Below are 20,958 nucleotides of genomic sequence, written 5' to 3'. Positions count from 1 at the left end.
ATGAGCCCTTTGCGTGACGACCATCGTAGAACTGTTACTATGTTTTGTTTCGTTTTAATTGTATTGCGGAGAAGGTTTTTACGAAGTAAACATTTAATTGTAGTTCTAAAATGTGGAGCTAAGCGAGTCTTCAGTGTCTTTAGGAGTTGGGATATGTTACCCACAAAAACTCCAATCTCAGTAGGAAATTCTCTTAATTTCAAAAAACAAATTTCCACCATAAATGAAGGAAAGATGCCAAACATTCGAAAATAAAATTGAACAAAAAAAAATTGGAAAAAAAGGACAACCCGATCCCAACCTCAACTCCAACCCCGACCCCGACCCCGGCCACGGCCCCGGCGCCGCGTTTTGGCTACCTTGACCCAAACAAACTCTGCGTGAGAAACAACCAGATAGTACATGCACAAAAAACTAAATCAAGTAGGAGGGATATTAAACAAATATTTGAAGATGAAAATTACTCGTTCTTAAAAAATAAGAAAAATAAATATGAAAGCAACCCAACAAGAAAATCTTCGCTCTTAAAAGAATACGGAAAAGGGTAGTTTTAGACACCCAAAGAAATCCCACTCAAAATGAAACACAGGTTCCATGATCGAGGCAAATCCAAAAAGGCGTAATGCTCACCCCTCACCTTGCGTTGCCTGCCAGCTAGCTCTCCATCTCGGGAGTTGCCGCCGGCTCGCGCATGATATATTTTCCCGCGGGAGATGAAGGGAATAAGTACGAGGTAATAAGGGATAAAGGGAATTTCAGCCCAGTTATTGAGGGTTTCTCTTGGATGAGAGACCTTCTAGAATGCGTTCGTCGAGGGATGACGAACTGATTACTTAAGGAAAGTAACACATTTTTAAAACACTCGAAAGAGTGTAACAGCTTTTGTTTTCTTCCTTTTTTAAGGTGTATCTTATAAACTTGACACACATTTCTTAACCATACAAACCAAGAAACGAAACTTACGTTCGGTTTAACAGATCTAGAATTTTACGGCATTGACAATTGTAATGTTTGTGAGATTAGCATCAACCTTTCTCTCAATTGCTCCTTTTGCTTCTTAAGGTGTTGCTCCAACCTCAAAGCCTCCTTCAGCAGTTCATCCAGTCGCGTTGGACAGAGAGCTTCGAACGCTTCACCTTCGCTGGAAGTCCAAAATAAAATTAACCTTCTTTAGATTCCTGAAGTGAGGTTGTTTGCATTGGTGTAATCATTCATTGGCGGGATGTCACTTACACGTGCTAGAGTACATACGAGTATCTTTAGTGGACGCTAACATGGTTGACGACCAGCGTTTATTCAACAAAAGTTGAGCGGATCTCGGGCAAATGTAGTGTGGAAAGCAAAGTCAAAGTTGATCAAAGGCCGGCCAAACGGTTTTCAGCATCGCGCCAGCTTTGCTAGGTGTCTAAAAATGTTATAAAGGTATCGAACAAGCTAAAGTCCCGGGCAACGGCTACTTCAACATCCTTTCGATTTGTTGAACAGCCGTGTTGAAAACATCCGTTTCGAGCGTTAACCCTTCGTCAGAGCGAATCGAGGAATTATGGGTTACGTCTAGTTTTTATAGTAGAGTAGGAGCTACGCTATTGGTGGTAACATGGCAACGTGAAAATAGGAATGTAATAGTTAAATGAAAAGCGTTCGTTAATACCGTGACGACTAAGGGTGCCGATTTGGAAGATGAACTTTTTTGTTCCAGATTCTTGCGGCTTTCCGTCGCAGTTCGTATCTCGAGATGATACTCTTATTCTTTCTGTTATTAAAATGTACCCACTACAGCACCTCAACATTTTTTTTCCACAGCCAATAAAGCTCTGGATGACACATCAATGACAGTGGATGACACATACGAGCTACTGTTAAGGCCCATTCAAACGGTTTCAACTTTTGCTTCAACATGCATTCAGCATTTTGTTGAACCAAAAGCGGGAGCGTTTTAACAAGTCTTTCCACACTGTTGAAAGGGTGAAAAATGTTGAAAGCTTGTTGAATCAAATTTATACTGATTTAAACCTTCATTCAACATCGATTCAACATTTCTTTTGTTCTAGAAAATGTTGGATGGAGTTGAAGGCGTTTGAAGACTCAGTTCGTTCAATATTCTCAGGGTCTTTAAATAACTGAGGAGAAAGTGCTGCCTTTGTAATTACATCTGCAAATGGTTAGACTTTCAAGTCTTCTCGGATAAGGACGATAAGCCGGAGGTCCCGTCTCACAAATAACTTCCATGTTCATTAATAGTTCTCTGTGGGACGTTTAAGAACCCACACACTATTCGAGAAGAGTCAGTAGGGGATGAAGTTCCCGGTGTTGTGGCTGTCCTCTGTGTGTATATGGTTGAGTGGGTATAGCAGGTCCACATCAGCTGGATAGCTGCCAAAACTTCAACCTGCTTAAACAAAATAAATAAATAACAAACAAACAAACAAGAAAACACGCATGCTCACACTTGGCGGTGTGGGCTCAATTGTTGGCGCGATGTTGAAACCTTTGTTTTTACTTCCAACATACGTTTAACTTTGTTAAATGAATATTTAAGCGAAAGTTAAATGGACCTTGAAGCTGATCACTGATGACAACTTACGCAAAAGGTTGTGACCATTTCAAATACACCATTTTCATCTCTTGGCCAAGCTCTAAAAGTTAGAGAAAAATACATCGTGTTAACTATTTTCCAAGTATAGCAAACGTAACATCGATGAATTGGGGATAAAATTAAAGTGAAATGCACACCTCGTAATACACTCTCAAGTCTGGTTTTGTCATCACTGTTCCCTGATTTGCTGAGTTCTTGGTGCAGGAAGGACCCTGACAAATGAGCAATTATCTAAATATTTTCGTGGATTAAGTGGATATGTCAGATAATTGTCAAGCATCATCTTAGGGCCCAGGCAAATGGATTCAACATTTGCTTCACCATCCGTGCGATTTTGTTGAACAGCGATGCAGAAACTGTTTGCTAAACCCTTTCAACCGTAGTGAAACATGTTGACATATGTTTACATGTAAAAGCCTTTAAACTTTGCTTCAACGACCAATCAACATTTCTTTTGTTTTCGCAAATGTTGAATGACGCCGTTCCCCCCCCCCCCCCCCCCTCTTCTTTCAGCATTGTTGGGTATGCGCACTAATCGGTGTGCCTACTATTGTTATTGCGCATAAGTTCTGCGCATCTCGAGATACTCGGATTTCGTATGGCTTGTGCTTATTAATACAGAGATATTTTTGCGCGGTTCAAAACCATGCGGAGAAAGCAGAACTTAGCAAGTGATCTTGGTATCCAAAAAGGAAATTGGGGTTAACCATGCATTTTTCAGAGATAATTGAGCTTCAATTTGGAAAAGAATGCCATACATTGCTTTGTATTTTAAAACTTTTTTTGGATTTCAATAACACTTGTTAAGATATGCTTTTCCCGCATATTCAGTAAACCGCGCAAAAAATACCTTTGAATTAGTAGGCACCGTCCTTTGACGTATCTATAGTACCAATCACGGCTGCAGCCTGGGATTCATGTTGAATCAAATGTTGAATGAAATGTTCAAACCGTTTGCCCACCTCATCAGTCAACATGGTTCAACATAGTTCAACAAAATCGAACAGATATAGGCCACTTCGGGAAATACTATAATACTCTTTGTTTGTCCCCCCAAATTTTGAATAAGCATTGTTTTGGTTTTCTCTTGGGACCATTGTAAGTCCCAAGAGAAACTGGAAACAATGCTTATGCAAAAATTGGGGGTACAAAAACAAAGAGTATTATGCTATTTTTCGAAGTGGCCAATTGAATTCGTTTGCCGGGGCACTAAGCAGTATATTGTTGGAAAGATCGTCACAGTTCGTTGAGTAACTTGGGCATTCGGGATATTTTCCGAGTATGGCCGAAGTGCTTCCCATAAAAAGAACACGTCTCTTCATCACTATGACTAGGCTTCGGTTAAAAGGATTGTATTCGAGCTTACCACTGTGCTGAGGTTGCGAGCCCATGTGATCCGGCGACGAACTCATCACAGGATTTTGATCGCGACCGGCATGCCCTGTCAACTGTAAATGAGAAATAATTATGCGGATATTTATTTGTTTTATTCTATTTTTGTTTTATTCATATTTATTTGTTTTCTTCTTCTATTCAACCAAGTCTACGCCTGTTTGCGGATGACTGTGTTGTGTACAGAGAGGTAGTTACCTTGCAGGACTGCCAAGCTCTCCACGAAGACCTGCATCGTCTCTCCCTCTCGTCGAAGACCTGGCAACTCAGTTACCTTTAATGTATCTAACTGCTTTCATCTTGGGATAACTCGTAAGAAACCTCCTGTTGACTTTACTGAGTATTCTTTGAATGGCATGCTTATTTAAAAAGTATCGAAAAAGTAATTTTTAGAAGGAGGCAGTTTAGCCTAGTGTATAGGTAGCTTCCTTTGAGATCCGGAGATCCCGGGTTCAAGACACGTTCTGACTACTCGTTGAATTTGTTCCAGGTAGTCTCTGGTGCAATTTCCTGGCTGCAACTGGTTTGCCTCCGGCCAGATGGGATTTTTGAAGTTCCATGCTCGGAGATATTAGCTTTTAGCTACTCTAAAACTCCGAGGGTTTACAAGAATAGTTGCAAGAAGGGGAACACAACTCTCGGTCTTCTCAGACAAATCTTATTTGGCTGTTCTCCGGAGGTCAAGAGTAATGCATATTTTAGTACACACCCTAAATTGGAGTATGCTAGCAGTGTAAGGAATCCCTACAAGCAATGCAATATCGATAAAATAGAGATGGTGCAACGCCCTGCGGCTGGAATTGTCTTCAATAATTATTCCCGTTTTAGGCATGCCTCCCCAGTGATTGATACGCTGGGTTGGAACTCATTGGAATCATGATATTGTAGATTTGCCAACCAAATGTTTATGATTTAAGATCTATAGGGCATGTTGCTATCTCTCTACCAGTTGAGATACCTCGAAATACAAGAGCTTCATGCCTTCGCAACTGTGCACATCAAATGATAAATATAAATTCTGTTTTTATCCTTGTGCCATAAGGACTTGGAACAGTTTACGTATATCTGTAATAGCGAAGATATCGTTGACGTCACCTATTGTCATTAAAGTACCAACCACAGCCTCTTTGGCTGTCGAAACAAAGGGTATTTTGTTCCTGTGGTTGGCACATTTGAGAAACAAAAACAATGTTTGTAAACAGATATCTTTCCTATTCCTGAATCACTACGCCTGAATTTAAAGCCATTATGGCACCAATGTAGACGTTCTTTGTTGTACATATTCTATTTTATTTTATTTTATTCATCCATTTACTTAAGATTTATTATTTTAAACTTCTAGTATAGTTTTTACTGTTTTAGAAGTATAGGTGGTTTTCACGTGACGTCATTGCCGCCATGTTGGCGGACGAAAACAAAAGATCTCTCATTAGCTCCTACATTGCAGCATTGTTATCTTTGTCTCTAGAGATTGGTTGCAAACCATCTATACTGATAAAAGATTAAAGCGTGATTTTTTATGGTTTCCTGAGCAGAAATAATGGCAACGTCAACGAAAACTAATTCTCGGTTTTCAGCTGACGTCATAACCTTACGCAAATTAGGTTTCCGCCATTCTGGTGCCCCTGATTATAGGGAAATGTATGACATTTTGAGCGCTCACGTTCGAAGTCTTCAAATAATTCATCTTTCCAATGGATATTTCCCAAGAATGCGACCCAAAATCACTCGACGAGGTACCAGTACTTTCATCCTACGCAAAAAAAACCTCGAAAGCCACGTTCGAGAGCGCTATTCGAAGAAGATTTTCTGTCGTTTGCGTAGACCCAGCGGCCATACGGAGCGATCAGTTTGGCTCCTCTAGAAGTCTCAGACTTGCTTTCCTAGTTCGTTTTAGAGACAAGCTACTATACAAACAAGCAGTTTAAGGCCTTCAAAATTTTGAAAGCGTACAACCAGATGATTTCTGGTTTCGTTGCGTCCGTTTAAGCAAGGGAAGGAAATCGCGGGCAAGATTGTTGTTGTTTGTGGCCAAGGTGACTCGGAAGTTTGACACTCGGCGTCGACCTTATCTGTATCAGTTTCCAGTTGGCTTCGCTAACTGCTATGGCCGCCAGATGAGAAGAAAAGGCCTCCTCATTCCCTTTGTTTCGATGATTTCCCTCTTCTTCTGTCAAAGTACTTGGTCGATTAGAGTCTCAGTCCTTCACCTTGAGAAGGTGAGAAGCTTTTTTCCTTCGAAATTCGTCCGATTTCCTTCAAACTCAGTCAATTTGGGCTCTCCATCCCTCGCATTCGCCTGTCGAATTTCAGCGAAATCGAATAAAACGCCTCTGAGTTAGACATTTGCTAACCTGAGTATCACAAACGCCTGATGCTCAGGTTAAATTCACCTCATTAAATATTCAAAACCGGAGCACCTCATTTGCATCGGGCATATTAAATGAGATGAATTTTCGAAGATGAATTTCTCCGCGACGTTGTGAATTGAGCACACTTGTTCGAGGGGTTCAAGCGCTTCGGTGGTGTGAATTGGGAAGACATCGGTGGAAACCCGGCCGAGAAACGCTTTATCGAAAAAAAGCCAACTTTCGACAAATTCTGACTCGCTCGCCTTTTACCCTAAAACCCTGAACCAACGCGTGCTAAATCGCTGCGAAAGCTTTACAGGATAAAACACAACTGTTCACAGCAAAAGCCGTTACTGGCAATCACCGCAAAAGCTTTAATTGCTAAACCTGTAAAGACAATTTCAGCAAAATAAGTCCAACCCCACACTTAAAGTTAAAATCTAACATTAAACCGTGAGTCAATCGCTGCGAAAGCTTTTAAATTGTCCTTTGTTTGTTGTATCTGTCCCAGAGTAAGGCAAGCTTCCCAGAAACAAAGTCTTTCGATTTCGTGTCGTCTCGGCTTATCTGTGAAATCCACGCGTTTCGGCGATCTTCTGTTAGCTGTTTTTAACTTTCACCGTTCTTATCAACAACGATAGGTATACGGAATAGACTAATACCTTCCTTGTTTCCAGATTTTACTCCACAGCCAGGTATTATACAGAGAACCATCGCACTACAACTCACTCACATCTCTCTCTACGCGTCTCTGTTTACGATTCGAGGGGCTCCACAATGGCGGTTAACGACGGTTGTCAAGGACTAAGGTCACTTGCGTGAAAACCAAGAATATAACTTAGCACTATCAAAAGTATTTTGCGAGTATTCTTTCTTGTTCCAGCTGGGGCCCGTTTCTCAAAGGTCCCGAAAAATGTTCGGGCCCGAAAAGCCATTTGAGAACTGGCTAACCGCTCGTTCAGGAAAGCCGATCTTTTAACATGTTTTCAAGGTAACAAAAAGCAAACTGACTATGAAGTTTGATAACTCAAATCCTCTCCGTTCTTGAGACACAGAGGGAATTGTGCCACCCGAAAATGGCCCGTAAAGTTTCGGGACTTTCGAGAAACGGGCCTCAGGTTTTAACATACGGGTTAACTGTCCTGGATGGGATACGAACGTCTTGTTACGTAGAAATAGAAAATGACTGGTTCATTGTTATATGCTCACGTTGTCACCAAAACCTAAAAATTTGGGGATTTCAGGTTGTTGTTGTTGTGGTGACTGAGTACAGGGAAGAAATGTATTTGAAATTTCATTTTTAATCGATCATATTCTTGCTTTTTGACATTGACTCGTTGTCGAAGCCGTCGTTTCCAGCTCGGCACAATTAAACTCTACAGAACTTTCGTAATTGTAAAGAAGCTTACATTTGTTGGAAGCGTGGCTTTGTGTTTCTTTGGCGGCTCTGGCTGTACAAAGGGCTCTTCAGTGCCGTGTACTTGTCCTTTTTCGTGTTGTGAGGTCCTCTTTCGCGAATCTGGTGGACTGTGAATCTCATTGACTGGTTTAAAGTTCATATTTGTGCCAAATCCATTATTACCAGTATCTTGCGACTGCAAGGCCATTTTGATCCAAGAAGCCAAGAAGCCACTCGTATCAATTGAAAGCCGTCTTACGGTAAACAAATCCGCCGAAAATTCTGGTTAAATAGGTTGATAACCTATCACAGAAAAAAAAAGTTCACTGAGCGGTTATAAACACTTAGTCATTCACCGCCGCATTTCAAGGAGCAATTACGCTCAAATTTGAATAAAACTTGGTTTAGTTTTCGTTATTTCTATCTATACTCACCTATTTCAAAGGATGTATCTGAAAAGCACTTTTTGTCCGAAATCTTCTTTGAGAAAGCGAAGTGTCCTATTTTTTCCAAAAAGAAACGCTGCCGAGCGACAAGTACAAATTTCCCGCCGAAAACGCGGGTTGTCGTAACGGCCGCAAATCATTGGCCAGAAGATTCGGAATGGAAACCGATTCCATTCCATAGTTCGTTCATTATTGGAAAGTTCTTGCAACAGGGGAAATCTTAAAAAGGGTTGTCTCTTTTTCCAGGCGAGAACATTTTAAATCCATTTAGCTTATCATATTTCGCACAAATTACAGGTCTACAACACAGTAAACTGAATTTGGGACGGCCTTTCCATGAAACAGAATAAATATGCTTACTTCTATACGGTGTGTATGTATACAATGGAGATCAAAGACCCGAATAACAAAAAGTAAACCCCACCAAGAGCCCTTGCTAAGTTCTGCTTTCTCCGCTTAGTTTTGCACCGAACAAAAATATCCCCTTATGAAGCACCACCCATAGGAAATCCGAGTATCTTGAGATGCGCAGAATGTATGCGCAATAACAATAGTAGGCACCGGCCTTAATGTTCTAATAGGTAGTTATTTTTGTTTCACTTGATTTGGTTGTCAGTTTTGGCTAAATTTCGTGACGGAGGTCACGCAACGCGTGACCAAATGGGCCTTTCACAAACATTGAATTGAAAAACACACCATTCTTGTTGTTTTCCTTTTGTTGACAATACAACAGGCCGTTGAGTCATTTCCAACAAATTACTGCAGTGAATATGAAGGCCGGTATGCGAAAAAATGGTGTGTTTTGCCAAACACAGATCGATATTTTACCTTTTCCTGGAGGTCATCGTGTTTTTCTACATATTGGCCTGGTTGTGTTGAAAAGTGGGCTCTGGGGTAATTCATCGGAACGGTCACCAGCCATTTTAAACAACAGAATGAAATTAGAAATTATGTATTTTGCCACAAACTGTTCGATGTGTTATATTTTCTAAGCGGAGTCTTCGATCTTTGTCTTCCGCACACCTCATGCATTGTTCGTTGTAGAGCTACCCACCCTTCGAAGCGAGGTCTGAATTTTGTTATATTGGAAGAGACATGATGGAGTTTTTTTTTTGGCGGAGGTACACGAGGTACTAGATGTAGCCTAGTGTAACTCCAAGGAGAGTAAGCAATTTCCTTCAAAACATACTTCACTGAACTGAACTTTAGTTTGTCTGTTTTAATTGATTAGGAGACTAGTTTCTTTTTCAGACAATTTATTAGGAACTTTAAGTTCCACATCACGTTTAGGTTCAAGATTACGCCCATTACCTATCACTAGTTTGTCGCCTTTCGTGTAAAATAAAATTACGCTGTTTGTCAGTGTCCATCTATTCCCTTGAATCAGTTTACACTGACGTTAACGTATATTAAAGGAACTGAATGAACGCAACATTTTCCCCTACTGTAGTCGAACTAAACGGTTTCAAAAATATAAATAAAAAATAATTGTTATATGTGTTTACATTTTGTAACAATAACACTTTTGATAATATTCCTAGAACAAATACTATTGATTTTTTTTTTTTACCAGAAAGAAAAATGAAGTTCTCAATAAGACTTGTGCTCTACTGGCTTCAACCGTTTTAGGGCGGCGTTCATTTATACTCTATTGAAGAAAAGCAGTTTTATTTGCTTTCGCTGATCAACTTTACCACATTTCGACGTCTTCTGTGATCCATTTGTTTCATATAATAAAGAATCAAAAGTTTTTGAATGACGCTAGCTATGCGTCAGCTCTCTCATAAATCATAGGTGAAGAACAATCAAAATGCGCGCATTATTGAGCTTACTTAATAAGTATAAAATAGGTCACAGTAGGCGTTTAACTTTTTACACTAGCTACGATTAAAACGGCTGACACCAGTAGAACAAAACCTTGATTAGTATTTCCTGAAAGTGATGGTCAACACTTTGCCATGTCTTAGTTTGGTAAATTGAAAATAATCATTACATGGTAATAATAAAAGATAAACTTGACCATTCTTCCCGCGAAAATCAGAATCGAGTTAGCTATCTTTGCAAGATACTGAACCCTTCGTTACAAGCAACTGGGATTTTTTTCAAAAATTCAGTAGTTCTTCAGAACTACTGAAACATGTCAAACAAAACAAACATGTGGCTTCAACCATTTCCACTAAGCTAAACAAGCGGGAGGTCTTTGCATCAGAGAGGAAGACTACAAAAAACTCATCACATAAGTGTTTTACTTTGCATGCATTGCGTGCATACTACTCGAAGCATATCGTGACCATACCAGGGGATGTCTTCCCTGGTAGCAGACGTCTCTTTCCTTTTGCGTTGGTTGGGTTGATGAGTACGTGAAAGAGACCTCTGTCATGGATCGAAGTTCACTGTGCTGAACATGCACAGCGATTACTTAGCGACCGAACCCTCGCGTGCGCGTGATACTTCATGTTGTGTCGGCTCACTTACCAGCGGAATTACTGTAAAGGAATGCGCGGGACACAGTGGGCTCAGGTCACAGTCAACAAACATATCATGATGGAGTATGCGGTTTGAAGAGTGACGTCCAAGGTGGTGGATGGCGGTTGGATCAAAGTGAGTTTCGACCCATGGCAGAGGTTCCTTTCCCGTACACGTCAGACCAGGGAACGCAAAGGACAAGACACCTCGGCTAGCAGGGAAAGGAAAATGAAGTGCTTAAAATCCTTCATGTGATCAGCTTTCGGGTGTATAGGTGGTTTTCATGTGACGTCATCGCCACCATTTTTCTGGACGAAAATGAAAGCTCTCATTAGATTCTTTTGTTCGTCCACTATTGTCGCCAGGGTCTCACGAGAATGGTTGCAAACCGCCTATTCGCAGCGAATACGCGCTTCGCCAACGAGGCTTTCGCCAAAGCACAACAACTCTCGCACCAAGCTCCCGCGGCATCTGAAACATCATTGGGAACGGACGATTGCAAAATTATCGTTTTCACTCGTTTGAGACACCCTGTTCTGCGAAGCTTCTTTTCTAGGCAGGCCAATCGATACCAACTGATGAAAGGGCAATCCCAGTTACTTGTACCTTAGAGGGAAGTAATCACGCACGCCTCTCAAACGACGAATCGTAAAACAGTACTTTGAAAACCGTAACTATAAACAAAAACTATGAACAAATTGACCAAAAATTTTGGATATCTAACTACGTAAAGACAAATTATATGTACTATACCTCCCGAATGAACAAAACGTCATTTCACTGCTAACAAGTTATTCTGAGTTTAAAACAAAATATAAACACCGAACACTTTCATATCGACAGGTGTCGGTATGTCTCGAATAATGAACAGTTTTTCAGTTGTGGCTGAGTTGCCTGGCCTAAAAGCGAAGGTACCGCTGAAGTCGTTTTCATACAAACTTCTTTGCTTTTCTGATTCAAATGCAAACTAGTGTACAGTACATCACGATATAAATGCGTCGAGCCAGGTCAACGGCAGTCCCAGTCCCCACAACACTTGCTCTTCGTGGGCCACACCACGAAGGCAATTGTAAAATGATCCTTTCGACAATTTTAATAAATGGAATTCAAACAGATGCAATTCAAACGAAAATTCACATCCCCAAATTTCTTCCTTTCTCAACAAAACTTGAAGTTAATAGGTTTATGACGACATCAGTATATTCTCCAAAAAAAATCTGCCTTGCTCCTATTCATAAAATCCCACCTTTATCTTTTCTACTGTCATTAATAAAACCACATACGTAGTCCAAATAAAATACAACAATCTTAAACAGAAGTCCAAGTTGCTAGCCCACCATTACTATGAAATTAAATTCTCGAAAATTATTACACCTGATCAACCATACCAATATATATCTATAATAGATGCATTGCTTCGTGAGGAATGCAAAAGAAATAATTTCAGGTGTTCCGCTAAAAAATTAAGGTTTGCAGTTCATTACGAAAACCTTTCAAATGAACGGACAAGAAACTTCAATAAAATGAATTATAATAGTAAATTTTAAATAATGGGAAATAATGGGAGCTCTGGTATTTGAAGACAATATTCACAAATTATAACACTGGCCTTAAAAATAGAGAAAATCAACATGAAGCGGTGATTGACCTAAATGCACACTGTTAAACCGGGGGGGGGGGGGGGGGGGGGGGGAGAAGAGAAAAGGGATCTATGAATTTGATTTTCAATTTTTTTTTGCCCGACCCTCTACACCCAAGGAAAAGAAGATTAAGCTTTTGGATTGAAAAATTATTTATGCGCCCTTCAACAACTGCTATTTACGGGATTCAAGGACGACTGGATACTGAAGGAGAAGGATGAATGCTTTACAACGACTTAGCCCCCCCCCCCTGCTTTTCACAATGTATTCGTGTGCTGATGTTGATTAAAAAAAATTGAAATTAATTGTAAACTAAAGATTTGTCTTGGTTGAGAGTGGTTATTTGGCTAGTGCTTGAAGTATGGCGTTCACCTCTTCTGCTACCGCGGTCAGAGCAAATTCAAATTGAGCCTGGAAAGCAAACAAAACCAAAGTCAAAAGTCGAAAGAAAAAGGTTATCTTCGCACTTATTTGGACAATTTAATTAAGCAAGAATTTTATTCTCTCTTTAAGACACCTGAAAAATTCAGATGGCTAGAACGGGATTAGAATCCATGACCTCTGAGATGTCTGTGTAATGCTCTACCAACTCAGCTATGAAGCCACTCAACTGGCAGCAGCAAGTCAATTTTGTGGGCTCATGTGCGGGTTTTTCAACCAATCAGAAGAATCAGAAGTGAAACCAAAACCAATCGTGGCTCGCGCATGCACACTTTCCCGCGCTTTGTGTCGGCGACGTGTAATTTCTTCGAGTTTTGATTGGTTTACCGGATTGTCTCCGTCCTTTTTGATTGGCCAAAGTAATTACTTTGGTTTTGGTTTTACGACACTCGATTGAAACTCGCTCTAAAATTCTCCAGATAAAAGCGAGGATCACTTCTCTCTTTCGTCTATAAAACGCACTTCAAGTCAGTTATCACTGAGTAGAAGTTTCTAGAGGAGAGTCTCTGGATATTTGCCTCCAGTGCTTAATTGGAGCAATGAATGATCTCTGAGCTTATAGGCCAACAATCGGGGGTGGAAGCGGAATAATGAATAATGAATAATGAATCGCGGCTTATAAAAGAAAAGGAATAAAGAATATTTACCACTCGAACATTCGGAATAAAAAAGAAAATTTCGAATTATGAATAACCTGGGAAAAAATGGAAGGAATAATGATCTAATTATTTCGCTTCCAAACCCGACAACCAAACCATGGCCGACCTTGACATTTATGTCACATACAATTTACAATACAATACAATACATACTTCATTGACCGCTCCCCATAGGGGCTTTTCAGGCCCAATGAAACACAACGAAACGACGGAACAGAATAACTACTACAACAACTGTTAAGAATCCTAACTGGCCGGAGGCAAACCAATTGGCTTTTTACAAGTGCAGCTGGGAAGTTGAACCAGGGACTACCAGGAACAAATTCAACGAGTGCTCAGAGCGGGTCTTGAACCCGGGATCTCCGGATCTCAAGGCAAGCGCCCTAACCACTGGGCCACACTGCTTCAACGTAGACACAAAGGTTGACTGTCTGAATTTTGTTAATTACCTTGGTTTTGACCATTGAAGGTCTTTGGTCACGGAGGTGTTCCACTGTAGCAGCTATGTCAATTTCTTTAGCACCTATGGCACAGAACAGATACAAAAAGGGAGGGTAATTCAGGTAAGTTCAAAGTCAAAATAATGTCAATCAAGACAGTGCTTCATTAATACTTCACGAATTACACAGCTAATCCAATAGCCTGGTGACTTGACAGGAAATAGGTGTCATTTAGAGAGGAGACTTTCGGCTCCAATTGTGCACATTGAGTTTGAGGGTCAATTTTTTTGAAGAGCACATGCTTCTAACAGAACACCAATAACTTGACCTCTAATCTGTTCCTTCTGTGTTGAATAAAAGTCACGTAGGTGGCTGAAATTTTCAAAAACCTAAGGGGCAGATGGATTTCTTTATTACATTCGAGGTCGGATATATTTTCTCTCCAAAATGTCCGCTTTCGAAAGCGAAAAATAACGCTTTACACATACACAAGACCGCGCGGTCGTTGCCTTCTGGTATCCATTGAGAAGTTCAAAACGTGCATTTTCAGGCGAAAATTTTTGGCGACCACAAATTTTTATCTAGTCGCCAGTTGGCCCCATAATTTCGGATCCTGAACTAAGCCACCAGTCAAAATGGGTCTACTGGGGCCTTGGAAAGAAGTCCTTCCCGACTGGATTACAATAGGACAGGTGTTTTAATTATGTTAATGAAGAGTGCAAAAAATCCCCAGACAAACACACAGACAGACAGACTTCAGGACATAGTGCAAATTGACTTGCCTCTCATCATTTTGTTCAACACCATGTCAATCAATATATAGGTTCCAGTCCTTCCAACTCCCCCACTGCAGTGCACAACCACAGGAGAGGCTCGGCCCCTAAAGCATTTGTTGACTTTCCTGTTAAAGCAAAGGTATTTTCTGAATGACATAAAACATCTTAAATAGTGTTTCCAAAACTTTTACAGATATCTCGTTGGTAAAAATAGATTCATTTATAAGAAAGATTCATCCCTTGTTATCTCTACTTCCTTTCTTCACAAGGTGACCGGAGCTCTGCTACAATATACACTGCGCTCACTGTAACCTTGATTCTGAAAAGTTCTAACTACCTTGTAACTTTTTTCCATTGAGTAAAAATGGTGACTTCGTAGTGTTCGCTAACTCGTGTGTGTTGTGTTATTGTAATTTCTTATTAATTCTAACGTAGTTTTTTTTTCCTTTCGCCTGCAGGGACATTTAATACTATTGTATTTATGAATAACATGCAACCCCTAGATAAGCCACTGGGGCTCTTGGGTCTAATGTATTGGAATTTTGTGAATTCAGTGCTCTTAAAAGCGTTGTAACAGTAAAAAGAACTATTCTGGTTTTGAAGATAGATCATAGTCTCAATGTGGTTTCTTACCGTCTGAATTCCAAAAGAGGTTTGGGAGTTACAGGGACGTTAAGATCAGGCCAAGAAAGAAAGTGGAATTGAGTCACAGTTCTTGTTTCACTTGTCTGTGAAAAAGGAAAATTTGAGGACAAATAACATTAAAATTAATATTTGCTACAGTTGAGCCACGTCATGCATAACCAGTGTCTATGTTGCAGGTCATTATTTTTGTTCCTTAGGTCAACTTGTTTCAGCCTACAATCATAGAAAAAAGTAGTTGGGAGGGTTATGTAAATGAACCAAACCAAAGCTGTATTTCAACCCGCTTCTGTTAAAGCTCAAAAGAAATAGTTTCACTTTCTCTTATATAGCCCCCCTTCCCCCTATTCAATGTTGGATGGTAACTCAACAATTTCCCACTAAAACCATTCATTCGATGGACATCCAAATTTCTTGATTGTTGGGGAAAATGTTCGCAAGCTTGGTTGGCAATGGTTCTTGCAATGTTTGTCTTGAATAAAGTGCATGTTAAAGGAAATGTTTACCTGTAGATTTTTCAAATAAAAACTTCGGACTAGATAGTCTTCACACCATATATGCTCTGACACAAGATGAACCTAAAATTCACCACAAAATATAACATTGTAAATGGTTTGAACCCAGGAGTCATATCATTAAGTAAAGTACGGTCGTACAGGTGAGTGTAGTCCTGAGAAGGACTGTTTGAGATGACATTGACTGACGTTTTCACAACCTGAGTGGAAGTCATCTTCAGAGTCAAGTGATTTCTGTAACGTCAGTAGATACTATAAGAACTCCGGTCGTAGATGTCATTGGTCAACTTATTCATGATGTTATTGGTCGACTGACAGTTGAGCCTAGATTGGCTGGGAAGACTAAACAGTGATAGGTGCATTTCGATCTGTCTATAGGTCTGCCTATATTTTACTCTGTCTAACGCCAGACGATGTTACTCGTCAATGGGGAACTCCTGGGAGTCAATGGGTTAAGTTAATCGGCTTTCGAACAACCGGGCCCAGCATTTGCTAACCTCATAGATGCGATATGTGACGATTGGCTGTTGTTCTTCTGGCCAGTATCGGTGGCATTGTGGCTAAAAATGACAAGAATCTGCGGTTAGAATCAGCTCATAAATTTGAAGTTTGTTTGTTTGTTTGACATTTTCTTGGCTATAAAATACCCACCAGTCCGAGGTCAGACAGCTTCGTTAAGTTCACAATCACAACAACACCTTGTTCCCAGACCATCTAAAAAAGAAAGGCAGAACCTGTCTTCAATACTTTAAGGGGATTTTTCACAGTATTTTGGTCTTCTCATAGAATGCTTAATATTAAAACAGCTTTAAATCAATGCTTCAATTTGTTTAACTGTGACTAAATTGTTGTACTAAAAATACTTTCTGCTTTATGATGGTGCTGGTGCAAAAGATGGAGTTCTCCCACTCAGCCTTGAAGTTACAGCAAAGGAATAGTATATATTAGTATATAATAAAACATTGGATAACGTTGTGAAATGCGTGCGCTGATTGGCTCTCAAACTTCGATTATCCTAAATTTTATTAAAAATTGAACTACAGATATCAGATTTCCAGCATTTCCATTGGCTCGCTGGACACAGGCTATCAATTCACATAACTGCTCTACCTAATATGGTCAAGAAAAATGTCAGCAATAAAGCAAGCTGAAAACACTTTTGCAGCTCTGAGAAAAACCGCAGATAAAAGCCATTTTGGACTAGAATTGACCCCGGCAGAAATCAATGCTTTTGTCAACAATGTTGTTGATCCTGGAGTTTTTAGTAAAACAGTTATTCTACTCGGGCTTGCTGGATATAAAATGATTATCTATCACTTCATATCCAGTGTGGCCTTGTAGAACTATTCACCTCCAAGCAATTTGCGCAGAATTTGCGCTGAAATGTTGTAATCTTTGCATGAATAAATGAGTGAAAATCATATTTTCGTGCTATATTATCTCACTTTTTTAGTATATACTAAAACAACTATTCACCTCAGTGTCTGTCACCACTAGTCACCTCCCCTTCAGTGAATAGTTGCTAATTATAGCCAATTTAGCAAAATGTCATTCCATTTCTGCTTTCCTAAATTCACGGAAATGGTATTATATAACAGCACTGTGTAAAACCGAGAGATAATTTCACGATTTATTTTAATCAAAATTTGCTGAATTAATGCTCCACAGATGCACAAAATTTCACTGGTTACCAAGAGATGAATTTTTTAACAAAAGAAATCACAATGAAATTTCACGTTCAACAAATACGGTGAACGACTAGAAACCGATTCTAACCTTAGATCACAACTTGATATAACTTCTTTGCGTAAAAATGTACTGACCAATGCAGACTGAAGTTGTACAAATTAGAAACCACAGATGACCAGCTACCAAGTTTACGTTAGTGGCTTCATAGCTCAGTTGGTTAAAGTGTCGCACCGGCATTGTGAGGTCACGCGTTCAAACTCCGTTGAAGTCCTGAATTTTTCAGGCTTCTCTACGCAATTGCTAAAATTGCGTCCATAACTGCGGAGATCATAGCTTTACTTGATTTCATGTCCGCAGTTCAGTGCTTGATTCATTTCATATACACTGTATCATTTGTTCATTGTTCATTTTATGTTTATCGCCTTTAATGGCCAAATTTTCCTTGGCAAAATAATTTCATTTCTCAGAAAATGATGTAAACAAATTTGTGAATTTCAAGGACTTTTTAAGACCAAATAAAAAATCAAGTACTTTTCAAGGACCTTAAATGAATTCAAGGACTTTTCAAGACAGGTACTAAAATTCCTAAAAAGACCTGTGTCTTTTTTTCAATTTTGGGGGGAAAACATAGCCAACATCTCTGACTGAAGGAGCCAGCACTTTCTGTCGGCTGTCAATACTCATTGAAACCGCACTGTGTAAAAGTCCAATCCAAAAGTATAATTTTGAAAGCTTACAAAACATCAACCATACCAATTGATAATCTGAATTGTAACTAAAATTGTGCAACTTCCTTTACCAACAAATGTTGCAATTCAATACAATACATGTACAATACATTGACCACTCCCCATAGGGGCTTCAGAGCCAATCAAATACAATTGCAACAGAACAGAGCAAGTAACAACAACTATTAAGAATCCCAACTGACCGGAGGCAAGACAGATGGCTATTAAGAAGTGAGGCTCAGAAGTTGAACCAGGGACTACCAGGAACAAATTCAACCAGTGATCAGAACATGTCTTGAACCCAGGATCCCCAGATCTCAAGGCAAGTGCATGAACCACTGGACTGCACTACTGCCTCCTTCTCCTTGTTCTGGAATGACCATGATCAAGGCTACAATAGGTGGGTTCATACTAGCGGACTAAGGATACCTTAAGTACACTTGAGCCCTACTTCAGATGTGAACGGCCTTAATTTCAGCTCAAGTAGCCTACTTTGTGGCCATGGTAATGCATTGCCTTCAAAGAAGCCGAAGTACACTCTCAAGTCTAGTTCAGAGCATCCTTACGAGCTTACTTCTCTACTATCAAAACACATTCCGAAACGGACGTCAAACAAGCATGAAATTCGGGAAATTCAGAGCACACAAACACGCGAACAGGCAAAATTTGCTCCTACTTCGACGAAAAACGACAGTGAATGAATCCGTATAGATCTTACCGGGGGATGGATGAGGACAACTTTTTAGACAAAGACCTTATGTAAGTCTCCATGCTGTGTTTGATTGACAACACGATTACCTTGAAAGCATACTTTTAACTCTAATATGAACGCTCATCACGGTAAGTAAACATGGACGATCTTAAGTGTACTTGAGCTCGGGTATACTTAAGGTGTACTTACTCCGCTGGTATGAACCCAACTAATAACCCGGTCTCTTCAACTGAGTGAACATTAGGTACATGTATCAAATTGCTTCTTCAAAGGAGAAACAAAAAATTGGAAGCATGCATGGCTGTATTCCAGTTTAATGGAATACTTCACATCAATGTGGCTGTAGTCCAACTTTTTCTTCAAGATCAGGGCTTGAAATTGTGACCAATACAGTTGTATTTGCGACTGAATTTCTTCCCTTTGCGACTAAAATATCTGGAGAAGTCGCAAATTTGCGACTCATAATTTGCTATTGTTTTCATCTTTGCTCTTTCGAAACGAAAGGGTTAGCAGTTGCCACTTTGCTGCTCTTTGTACTAAAATAAATGAAGAAATCATAAAATTATTTTGTTTCTCACCTTGAGTTTTCTTTCAATCTGAAGATTGCATAATAATATTGTAGCGTAATTTTGCTGCAATGTTACGTGCACAACTCTAATCCTTCGATATCATTCGCCATTTTCAGCGGTTTCTTTCAACACAAGTATTGTGGGCCCATATTTTGTTTTGCTACACCGCTGACAACACAATGCAGCGCGACGATTTTGCGACTAAATTTTGCGAAATTGCGCCGCAACTTTCCTATCTTGTCGCAAAATTGCAACTGGATTTTTTCGTTAATTTCAAGCCCTGAAGAGGACACTACAGTTGAATACTTACCTGCCAAAAATCTGATACTGTCTGAGCCAGAGGGCCCTGTGTTGCAATGTAAGAGGGATTCTTTGGATCATGGTCTCTCTGTGGTAAAGGCAAAAATGGAAGTTATATGATGCTCCAATTAATTAAACAATGGAAAAGGAAAATGCTCATAGTTTTTGTTTGCTAAGAATCAATGAAAAAGTATCAAAGTCTTTACCAACTTGTTAAAAAGGACAGGGGAGGGAAGCGGGGTGAGGGCAAAGTGGTGAGACCACTCCACCCCTACCAAGGTCACCTGTGTTAGATTCCCAGACAGATCTTTTTTGGGGTTGAATTTGACTGCTTTCCCATGTTTGCTCCTAGAACATTTTTGAGGTGAAAGGGTTTAACATAAATTTAACAAAACTACTGGGCAAATCGACTTACAATGTAGCTGGCATTGATGTAATCTGTTCCAGAAGCACTTGCTGTCTCCTTCAACAAAACCCTATTATGGTCATCTGAAAAATAGCAACAAGTTGACTGATGACAACAGCAAGTCATGGTAGAAGAAACCCAAGGCATGTTCCAAAAAATAGGCACGCATTGCGTACGTGTAGTAGTGCAGTAACTTGATACAGTGCTTTATTCTAACTGTCAACTAAGCTGAGTTTTACCACCCAGTGACATAGTGTGTAGAGCAATTATAAAGTGCACTACCACAAAAACACAATAGTTCTACAAGCACATGAAGACACATACAATAGTAACATAGTTATTATTAATTTGATCTTGTACTTCCTTCCTATCATCTGCTCACACAAAGTGTTGCCTTGCGAAGCAATCTTACAAACAAGCAATTTGTCTGTTAATGAAATACTTACAGGGCAGAACATCACTGTATCTGTTCTTTTTGACATTCTTCTCCAGTTTACCAGTTTCTGTACTATTAGGTTCTGCCTCGTATGTTTTAAGGGCCTAAAATGATTATACAATGACATAGGTTAATATATCAACACAAAATCACACAAAACGACCAACTTCTTCCCAAGCTATTCCAGAAACAAGCCAGCAAAAAAATTCAAAAACCCCTTGAAACAGAGGCACTTTCAGATTTAATCTGGCTAATGCCGGATGCCTTGTGTCAATGGAGAGCCCACCAGGAGTGAAATGACTAATAACTAAGTCATCTGTAAAACCATGTCTCCTTTTTTCTCTTTCACTCTTGA

The 20,958-nt window shown here is 39.8% G+C and overlaps 2 protein-coding genes across 2 annotated transcripts in view; both read right to left on the bottom strand.

Moving 5' to 3' along the window:
• Positions 1-888: 888 nt before the first annotated feature.
• LOC138052950 (uncharacterized) lies at positions 889-8,270 on the bottom strand. The gene is made up of 6 exons (XM_068899559.1): positions 8,173-8,270; positions 7,749-8,041; positions 3,963-4,044; positions 2,734-2,808; positions 2,585-2,636; positions 889-1,141 (listed from the first exon to the last, which is right to left on the bottom strand). The coding sequence occupies exons 2-6, from the start codon at positions 7,944-7,946 to the stop codon at positions 988-990; spliced, it is 561 nt and encodes a 186-aa protein (XP_068755660.1). The 5' UTR covers positions 7,947-8,041; positions 8,173-8,270; the 3' UTR covers positions 889-987.
• Positions 8,271-11,635: 3,365 nt separating this feature from the next.
• Positions 11,636-20,958, bottom strand: part of LOC138014258 (receptor-type tyrosine-protein phosphatase N2-like) — a 36,773-nt gene continuing 27,450 nt past the window's right edge. The window contains exons 15-24 of the mRNA XM_068861303.1: positions 20,614-20,707; positions 20,177-20,250; positions 19,772-19,849; positions 16,415-16,477; positions 16,261-16,323; positions 15,755-15,826; positions 15,240-15,334; positions 14,613-14,731; positions 13,840-13,913; positions 11,636-12,701 (exon numbers count right to left, since the gene is read on the bottom strand). Of these exons, the coding sequence (XP_068717404.1) occupies positions 12,630-12,701; positions 13,840-13,913; positions 14,613-14,731; positions 15,240-15,334; positions 15,755-15,826; positions 16,261-16,323; positions 16,415-16,477; positions 19,772-19,849; positions 20,177-20,250; positions 20,614-20,707 (804 nt within the window). The 3' untranslated portion in view covers positions 11,636-12,629. The remainder of the gene's footprint in view (positions 12,702-13,839; positions 13,914-14,612; positions 14,732-15,239; positions 15,335-15,754; positions 15,827-16,260; positions 16,324-16,414; positions 16,478-19,771; positions 19,850-20,176; positions 20,251-20,613; positions 20,708-20,958) is intronic.

The sequence above is a fragment of the Montipora capricornis genome, chromosome 1 (assembly GCF_036669925.1).
Source record: "Montipora capricornis isolate CH-2021 chromosome 1, ASM3666992v2, whole genome shotgun sequence".
NCBI classification, from domain to species: domain Eukaryota; kingdom Metazoa; phylum Cnidaria; class Anthozoa; order Scleractinia; family Acroporidae; genus Montipora; species Montipora capricornis.
The sequence above is the reverse complement of the archived record's forward strand: the minus strand, read 5'-3'. Positions and strand labels throughout refer to the sequence as shown.